The sequence below is a fragment of the Sander vitreus genome, chromosome 14, assembly GCF_031162955.1.
Source record: "Sander vitreus isolate 19-12246 chromosome 14, sanVit1, whole genome shotgun sequence".
NCBI classification, from domain to species: Eukaryota; Metazoa; Chordata; class Actinopteri; order Perciformes; family Percidae; genus Sander; species Sander vitreus.
Genome location: NC_135868.1, coordinates 14,196,676 through 14,206,747, shown reverse-complemented (window position 1 = coordinate 14,206,747; position 10,072 = coordinate 14,196,676). Strand labels below are relative to the sequence as shown.

General features: G+C 38.4%; 1 protein-coding gene across 2 annotated transcripts; it reads left to right on the top strand.

Annotated features, from left to right (window-relative positions):
• The first annotated feature begins 5,039 nt into the window (after positions 1-5,039).
• Positions 5,040-8,257, top strand: znf706 (zinc finger protein 706). Of its 2 annotated transcripts, XR_013502963.1 has the most exons (4): positions 5,040-5,149; positions 6,947-7,092; positions 7,310-7,482; positions 7,635-8,257. XR_013502963.1 is itself a non-coding variant. In XM_078268155.1 (3 exons), the coding sequence occupies exons 2-3, from the start codon at positions 6,958-6,960 to the stop codon at positions 7,403-7,405; spliced, it is 231 nt and encodes a 76-aa protein (XP_078124281.1). In that variant the 5' UTR covers positions 5,040-5,149; positions 6,947-6,957; the 3' UTR covers positions 7,406-8,257. The 2 variants fall into 2 exon arrangements, 1 of the variants encoding a protein (XP_078124281.1); XM_078268155.1 differs by having other exon boundaries at positions 7,310-8,257.
• The last annotated feature ends 1,815 nt before the right edge of the window (positions 8,258-10,072 follow it).

The window sequence follows — 10,072 nt, the reverse complement described above, 5'->3', positions numbered from 1 at the left end:
GTTTTGTATTTGTTTGGCGTGTGTGTATGAAGAGCAAGCATGTGATCACTACTATCCTCCCTTGTCTAATTTGTTTTACAGAGCACCTGGGCCTTTCCTGAGCTCTCTCTGTATGTGTTTGAATGGGACTGCTAGATAAATACAGGTGGGGTCCTTTAGTTCCAACAACACCCAGATAGAGAGATGAACAAAGATTAAGAGAAACAGAAAACCTTGTTTAAATTAGGAGAGGAAAAAAAATGAATAGCTGATGTATACCAAGCATATTTCTACCAAACTTTATCACCACTTTTTCCAATGAACATGGACAGATTACTGAATGGGCCTACCCAGCACATGCCCTTAGAGCATCTGGGTCTGTACCCAGAGCCTCTGTTTGAAATGACTGTTAACATTTCTTGTTGGAAAGTCAATCAAACAACTACAAAACAGATGTCTCAAAGTCTGTCCATGCAACTAATTAACTCTACTCAGAAAACAAAGTGAGAAGTATTTTTTGCTTGACTTAATCAAAATAATGTTTTGAAAAAGATTGCCCTTATCTGTACCTTTCCCTACATGACTTCTCCTAGCTGGAATGTTTGCCATGTGGCGGTATGACAGCTGAAATAGTGCGAAGGCTACGATACAAGCTGCCACAAGCAGGCATGGGCAAGACAGAAAAGTCAGGGGCCAGGAGCCACAGAATACCTATCTGTGTGTGTGTGTGTGTGTGTGTGTGTGTGTGTGTGTGTGTGTGTGTGTGTGTGTGTGTGTGTGTGTGTGTGTGTGTGTGTGTGTGTGTGTCCCACTCTGTGAGAGAGGTGAAAGGCATACCTGAGTTTTTTCGCAGAGAGAAGCAGCTTGTCTGGACTTGGCCAGGATTAGGTGTCAGAGTCTCCCTGTTTGAGTACAGAAACTCACAGCTGAGACAGAGACGGAGAGTCAAGGGGGGATGTGTCGTTCTCCAGATGGACAGCAGTGAGGAAAACAGGAGAGGGGGGGGGGATGAAGGAAGAGTAGAATGAGTAAAGCATAACATGGAGAGGAAGGTGAGAGATGACGGGAGACATAAAAAAGTGGAAGCCGGGCAGATTAAGGCACATTTAAACAGATAAATATCCATCTCTCTAAATTAATAGATAAAATCAACCGCAACCTGCGATACAGGACCCGTCTCAAAGGGTGGTTAGAGGGGTAAGAAAGACAAATATATTTATTGTACACAAAGTTATGTTCTGAGAAGAAAAGAAATGTATTTTCTGTTGATCTGCTCGTAACTCAAGATGAGCCATGAATAAATATTGTTTTATTATAAGGGTTTAGGATATCCTATAAAACATTATGTGTTATGCATCAAGGCGTTTCAAATGCAAAATGGTTATATTATAGCCTACTCATCACTACCAACCTTGTATTGTCTAAATCAGAAATTCCATGACATTTGTGTTACGGTAAAACTGACATTCGATCCAATGCTGTTGACTTCATTCACTAACAGCCACAGTTCAGATTCAGAGCTGCTGCTGTTAGTGAGGTTAGTGAGTGCTGTCACCACCTTCACAATCAGCCTCTGTCTGACCGGCTTATATCTGCCCGACCCGAGACCTCGCCTCTCCTTCAGTTGCACTCTGCGTGTAGAAGTGTTTGTGTGTGTGTCTTTGTGTGTGTTTGTGAGTCAAGGTAGGAAATTAACTTTTTCCCCCCTGAAGGCATGGTTTGCCCTCTTGATGTGATTTCTTGGGCCATGTCAGGGTCAATTTCATTAAACCACTGAACAAATACAATTGCATTGCAAAAAAAAAAAGAAGCACTCTGTTTGTGCCATTAAGTTTGGTTTTAACTTTTCTACCCTCAGAGATAGATTGACGATAGAGTGTGATGTTGGAGGTTTAATTTTTAATTTGATTTAATTTTTCTTTGCAAAAAATACACTAAAAACACAGCAGTTAAATGCTTTAACAAACCCTTTGTGTGCTATATATGTCAATCACGTCACGTGGTATGAGGCCTCTAAAGGCAGCAGCGAAAATTACCAGCATGTGGATGTGTTGTGACTGTGTCACAGCTTGTGTACAGCCAGCCCGACTGGTCTGGCAACATTGTGGTATGTCATGGTGGTGCAGCAGCAGGCAGTGGACTGTGGCAAAAAAAAGGGAAAGCATGAAGGGGGAGCCGGTAGAGGAAGTGCCCAATGGGGAAGATGAAATCCAACTTCCTCTTCCCTCAACAGTCACTCTAGCTACTGTTTCTCTCTCTCCGTATGATGTTTTGTTGCAAGAAAAATTTCGCTATCCTACAATGCATCTTAAAAAAATCTTTCTTGACTCTGGCTTAACCTCTGGAAAACTAGCTAAACCTGGATATGTGGTTATGCCGTTAGAAACATAAACCAGAAACTGCAAAAGATAATATACAGCAAAAGGATTCAAAAACAACTTGGCCAAGCAGAAAGTGAACCTGAAATCCCTTGTGGTGGGATTAAAGGACCCAAATAGGAAAAAGTAATCTCAGGCTATCTGTGGCAAACCCCTGCTTATTCATGCACACAATGGATAGCCAGATACTATTCTCCTCCACTATTGAATAGCTGACACCTGGAAGATTTGCTTTCACACAGGCCCTAAGGCTGGACAACCTCACCCCAAACCTAAGCTAGCAAGTCCCTGCACAACAACCTCCAGGGCGGGGGGAACTTGAGCAATGTGTGGCTTTTGTCTTTTTTTCTCTCCCTTCTTTCTTTTACTTTTCACCCCGTTCTGAAAGCATAATCACATCCTTCTCTTTGAGAGATATTTCCACCTCTTCACAAAAGGATTGTCTCTCTCTTATGATGAGGGGGGGGAAGCAGGAAGGTGGAGGGGGCCGCAATGGCAGGCTGCAGACTTTTCTCACAATGATACAATTTCTCTCAAGAAAGTCATGACACCTAACTTTTGGGAAGTTTTCCAACAGGAATGAGTACTATAATGACTGTTAGTGAATAAAAATAGACACACACACACACGCACACAGAGTTGACTGTCTTCTTTCGTTCTAATAGAGACAATTACAATAATGCAACTCACAACTAGACACATACACACTAGGATGTATTATTTTATTTACAGACTGATTGACATTTTGATGTTATTGGGATAACACGTGAGTTTTTGTTTCCATCATGTCCTAACTGGAGTTTCAGTTAATTTACATATTAGCTGCATTCAGTCAAATACAGAGCGGAGGTGAACAGCTCCACTGTTCCCAAAACCAAAGTCACAGATAGAAAAAATAAATATCCAATGCAGTCCCATGAACCACATTGTATAACTGTAATTAAAAATAGATTTGAATAAATGCTTAATATTCAAGACGGATCTTAGTGGGCCAGCAGTGTATACAGTAATCTTTGAATTTGAGATTGTTATAATGATAATTTAGCTCTTTTAACATTACAGCCACTAGGTATATGTCAGTATTAGTGTTAGGTGTGTGTGCACATGTTGTGGATGCTGGTACCACTACAACTTACAGTATTTCTCCCACACAACACACCAGTATACAGTATATTGTATGTAGTCTTACATACCTGCCATCTAGTGTTGCTTTGGGGGAACATCACGTTTTATCATTTATCTCTCAAAATCTGTGTGTTGCAAAGAGTTTGGTCCTGTGCATACACGGGATACCAATAGATAAGAGGTGTTTAGTTTAGTAGTAAAACCAACAATAACATAGAATGAGGTGTAAAAGGTTTATGTTTTGTTAATTTGTTTCACTCACATAAATACAAATCACATTAAAGAAATATAAAATACATGTGAGGGTGTGGTAGAAACCTCTGATGGCTTATATTAAAACCACAACGGACATACCAAATGTAAAATGTAGAAATACAAAATCATCAGTATTTTAAAATATTAGTGTTCAAAAGTTTGATATAAAATAAGTTTTAAAAAGAGAAATACATGCAGAGAAAGAAGTTACTAGAGGAAGAAGTAATTGCTGTATTTACAGTATAAACAATAGCTTCTAAGAGTGATCTTTTTTCCAAATCAAAAGAGGAATCCATTAAATTTATTCCACAATATCTCCACGAAATTCGATAGAAAACTGACCACAGGATGTTTTTATACTAAGGAAGATGAAGATTCATAGCCTGTCTCGTAATTATGGAAATGTGAATTGTTAACAAAATCTTTTTTGAAATATTTTGTTTTAAACACAAATGTACAGGTTTGAAGAATGTTAATGTCGAAGATAGTCAATAACTGCAATTAAAACAAAAACAAATAGCAAATAAGAGGTAGACAACTATTTTTTATTTTACTTTTTATTTAAAACAAAACAATAAAACAACCATGGTCAAATAGAAAAAGGCGTTATTATTGCATACAATCTCTTTCTCAAATGCTCTTTTGATTGCAAGCACACTGTTCAAATCCCATACATGTGTGAATAGTCTACTTAAGTTACGACACAAATAATTAGATGGTAATTATCTCCTAATTCCAAACAAATAATGAAACATTATTAGGCAACTAGGCCTGTGTCAGCACGCACATTTTATGTAGATTATAATGCAATAATAAGCACAAAAGCATTATGAATAAAACACTGGATAAACCATAACTTCTAACTTGGGATCACCATGAAGCATTTAATTCAAATATTTATATATATATATATATATATATATATATATATATATATATATATATATATATATATATATGTACTTTCTTCTACTAATTCCAGTTTATGTGGATGTGTACTAACCAAACTCCGCCACATAGGGGCGACATTGCCAACGTCCTGTATCTGCATCATGGTGACTACATCTGCCAGCCCAGAGCGGCCCAGATACCATAGACAACTTTACATTACGGCTTCTGCGCATGATCACAGCTATAATATGAATACGTTTTTTGTGTTATCCTGTCATTCACTAAAATCAAATTTTGGTAAACTGCTCCTAACATAACACATTATTAATATAACATACGTACGTATGATTTTACAAGATTTTTAAACCATGAAACGGTTTAATTCATATTAAAGCCGAATTATACGAAAGTCTTTGAACGCAGCAGTAGCTTTCAGCTGTCTGAGAACTGAGCAGCTGTCACACTTGTGTGTGTGCGCGCTCGCGCGTCCAGCAAACGACACGTACCGTTACTTGTAAGAGGTAAGATTTGCTGTCCTTTTAAATTGTTTTTAACTATAACATATCGCTGATGCGTTTCCCTGTTAACGTTACCCTCATGCGAATATTCATTTCAAGGTTAGCTGGCTAGCTAACGAGATAGCCATAGTGAGCTAGCTAAAGTTAGCATGTATGCTAACCCACGTTAACAGCTCGATTAACGTTAGTGCAGGGGAAAATAAACTGGCGTCACCTCGATAACAATGAGCCAGATGTACTATGGTAACTTTAATGTAATTGTTACTAATTATATTATATTCCTCAATCTCTAAGCACCAATAAAACTAGTTTTTGAATCAGCTGGCTAACACATGGTGTTAACACAAGTTAACATACTGAGTGCTCAGCAAGCTTACCATATTTGTCATAAGATAACCAACGCTAGTTACCACTGAATACATTGCTGACTAACAGCATACTATTAATAGACGTTGCTAGTAAGCAAGGCTGGATTACCAACGGGGCAAAGTTGGGCAATCACCCCAAGTCCCTAGACCTTCAGGGGCCTTGAAAGCTCCAGGGTCACACTCAGAGTGTGATGATTTGGGAGTATGCAACACTAAAGTTTACAATCTGTTAAGGGCCTAAAGGTGGGTGCTGCATTAGTACCTCACATTAGATCATTGTGTCAAAATCTTGAGGCCCATAGCTATGAGAGAACTTGTTTCCCTCCCCAATGCCACTCTCTCAAATGCCAATTGCAAGTAAATTGTTGCACAAGCTGCCAAACCTGGTCCTGTTCCAAGAAACATATTTGTTATCTTTGCTGATTAAAACCTGGAACCAGGTTTATACAACTGAATTATCCAGACACTTGCTTCCTGGAATCAGCCCCTAAGCTAAGCAGTTCTAATGTTGTTTAGTTTCCCCTGTCCTGATTGTCTTTCATGGAATACATTACAAATCATACCCTCATGTAAGTCAAGGTTTCGTTTTAGCCCTGCCTCTGTTTCATCTAAAGCACCTGCATTTCAGGTCAGGTTAAACTGAAGCTTTATCTTGTTTTGTTTACTTTGCCTGACCCTGGCTGACTGGCAGTTGTTGATTCTTTTCGGTTCTTTGGCTTTCTTTTTCCAGTGTTTATATCCGCTAAACATTTAGCTGCCTATAAGAAAAGCATTGCTTTGGCGCTGCAACAAATTGATGGAAAATAATGAGAGAATTGCCTGTCCCATAGACCAAAATGTGTGATAGTCTTCATACTTTACCTTTGCCATGACAGTAAACATGGTAGCCTATTATGCAAACCTTCTTTGTGGGCACTAAAATAACTATTAACTGACTTGTTTATGGTAGATGAGTAGGCTACCAACCGTAATTGAAAGTTAAGTATGTCCACAACACGGGCTGCATGATTTGAGGAAAATATTTCGATAACGATATTACTTGCGATACATGAACATATATTTAAGTGTTCTCAATTGTGCTGCTTTCAGTATTCTGCTATAATACAATGACCTGCTTGTTGAATTTAAAACGAATAAAAGGAAATCATTTCCAACATTTTATTGAAAAAATTGAACATTGACTTGAATATAAAAGGAAGCACTAAAAAATGATTGACGGTTACATTTTAAAGTGCAGTGTTCTACTCCTATTTTCTTTCAACTAACAAATATTTCGCGAGTGTCTTACGCGATATGTTGCAGCCTTTTGATATCGCGATGACGATTAAAAAACAAACAAAAAAAAAAAAACGGTATATTGTGTAGCCCTATCCACAACACTGATGTGTATCCGTAAACATTAAGTCCTTTGTCCTTGCTTCCTACTCTTTAGGCTTGGCCAGAATGGCACGCGGGCATCAGAAGCTTCAGTCTCAGCAGAAAAACGCCAAGAAACAGGCGGAAATGAAGAAGGCCAAAAGTCATGATCAAAAGACGGCAGCCAAGGCAGCGCTAGTGTTCACCTGCGCTGTGTGCAGGGTGAGTATGAAGTCTGAACTCTGACAACCCAGAAGCCAGAACCTGACTCAGGATGGGAAAAGGCTTTATTTTTCATTTTAACTTGTTAATTCTGCGGCCGTTTGGTCCCTTTTTCTTTTAGATTTGTATAACATCCTTTGATCACTGAGAAACTATATTTTCCAAAGACCTCTGCTACGTCCCGAAAATATTACATTATATTTGTTCCTTCCTGCAGTCCCAGATGCCAGACCCAAAAACCTTCAAGCAACACTTTGAGAGCAAGCACCCGAAATCCCCTCTGCCCCCCGAGTTAGAGGGAGTGGAGGCATAAACGCTCGCTCTGGATACCAAACCGATTTCCTTCTAGGCCCTGCACCAACTCTGCACCAATCTCAGTCGGACGGCAATGTATGATTTGATGTAACCAACATGAAGTCTTTATCTTCATTTAGGCTTTAACAGGCCAGGTTGCCTTTAACACAATGCTTCCTCCCATCCAGTCCTCTTTTCGCTTGTTTAAATACACGTGGGCAAAATTTAAATGCCGGTTTTAATTTCAGGGCCACTGAAGGACTGTACAAACCAGTAACAATCCAAGTGGTGAATGAGGATTTCTCCCTTTTTTATTCACACGGTTTCTCAGAACGGACGCCTCACTGCCTCCTGCCACCCTGATGCACATAGGAGTATTTCTCGCTGCCAGCTCTTGTACCTCTCTATCTGAAGCTTTGATGGATTGAATTGTCCGATTAAACCTGTATAGAAAACTTGACACATGAGGTAAACGCATACAGTGTCATTAAACAAAGCATGGGTTGCTTGGGTGGGAGAATTATGATTTTAAATTGCTGCAAAAAAAATGAAAAATATAACTGTCTATTTGTGCTTTGAGAATTGACTTGAAAGGAGGCTGTGATTTTTTTCTTTTTTTCTTCTCATGTCAGTTGTTAAATATGGAATTCCTCCACAGCTGTCTGCCATGTTATACTGCAATGTTTCATCTCACTAATCATAATTTCATGTTAAAAATGTGAAATTTTGCTAGCCATTTCCAAGGCGCTACATGAATTGTAAGTTAATACATTTTACAGGAGAGTGTTGGCAAGATGTGTACACTTGGAAAATGTATGAATGCTCCAATGATGTATTATAGCATTTTATTAAATTTTACTTTGTTGTAATACCTGCGTTTCTCTACAAAGTGTTTCTTTTCATAAATTCCAAATTTTCTGCCTGAGGGTTTTGTAGGAAGCACCCTTATCTGTTTTTCTGCCTTGGTGGACTTAAACTCACTTCTATTTTTCACGGTTTAGTTGGCCCGTATACTTTTACTGACAGTTGAATATTTACTGTCCAAATTGACTGCATTTCTCTGCTGCTCTGTTCACATAATGTAAACGGTTATTTTCTTCACATTATGTAAATGTGAATTCTTTGTAGGACTTTTAACTGCCACTTTAATGTGCAATAATTAATGAATAATGATGAATGTTTGTGTACACAGTATTGTATTTTAGTAAATCGGGAGCTGTAATATTATGGCAGCAAGAGAGAGAAAGGGTTAGACTCACAGAGAGTAACTGACAGCTGACTTGGACATCATCCCAGGTGGCAATGTTCATAATCTAAACATTTGCATAAACTTGTACATTTGCTGCACTTGGAGGTTTAAACACAACCTTTACATTGTGGAGGCTTGTTCTTTTGGGGGTTTTTTTCTAGGTTGAATTGCAAAACACAGATGATGATATTAGGTTATAGTAAACAGTTCAGAACAGTAAAAACATATTAACAACTCAAACTTCAACAAAAAAAGAATATACAGAAAGTATAAAAATCTAAGCATTTTGAAAAGGGAAAGGGTTATGCATGGAAAACAAGACTTTGATGCAGATAAGAATACCAATGTCAAATATGAAACGGATATTCAAATTTTAATGAAACGTATCGGTGGTGCGATGTAGAACCTGATAACAACCGTCATAAAAGCCTTGTATCTGCCAAACTGCTGACACCCGGAAATGACTCAGTGACAATGGCAGCAGCAGCACTGTGTGTTAACCTCTCTATCTGAAGTACCGTAAGTCACTCGACCAGCTAAAAATGATGTCTTTGACTCTTTTGTCACAAAAAGCATTCATTTTCTGTGCTCCCTTTTCTCCAGCTGTGACAGATGCATCAGTTCAGCTCAGACTTAGTGACTGAAAAGATGTACTGTCTTACCATACAGTCAATAAATCACCACAGCATTGCATTTACTGGTGTAACAAGCTTGCCTTGTATTCACAGTGTCTCTTGAAAAAGGTCACAAAACGAGAAATAACTTGTTTTACCTTTTATTCTGAGTATTCAGAAGAACAGAAAAGTGAAGCAAGTGCCATGCTTGTTTTTTTTAATGGTTTGAGCGGCCCGACTAAATGAGTCATAGCACTGGTCCTCTGTCTCCTGACACACAATCCACCTCCTTCTTTCCCATTTGTAAACTTGGGAATTAAAAAAAAACACATCTGCTAGATCTCTTTTGTGTGTTATGGCCCGTCTGTTTGGATTCAAGCACAGACAGACTGATGGGAAAAAGAGAAGCACTTGCACAAAATGAATTAGTTGGATTAATTAGGTGAAGGAATTAATTAGATTCCCATCGGCTATAGATCATCTATTTCCAGGCACATATCTCAGTTTGAAGAGATGAAAACAACTGGAAACCAGAGACTGCTCTCACTGTACTGGTGATAATGAAACACTGGGGTTTTTGGCATTATGTGACAGTATAAGGTTAATTAAGACCAAATTATGAATAATTGTTTATCTGCATTTTTCTTTATAGGAAAACAACTCAGGGTTCTGAAATCCCAAACACATTTTAATGAATCAAGGCAAAACCTGATTATTCTTCTTGAGCGTGTTACTGCTGGAATAGCTGATTATATTTCTAGTATTCTAGTTTAAATTATGTATTTTTTTTCTTGCTGTTTTTGAGGTAGACACTTGGTGAGCT

Excerpts from the sequence above, each read along its gene's own strand:
- znf706 (XM_078268155.1), top strand. The coding sequence starts at position 6,958 with ATGGCACGCGGGCATCAGAAGCTTCAGTCTCAGCAGAAAAACGCCAAG. Across the intron at positions 7,093-7,309 it reads TCACCTGCGCTGTGTGCAGG|TCCCAGATGCCAGACCCAAA; the intron begins GTGAGTATGAAG and ends TCCTTCCTGCAG.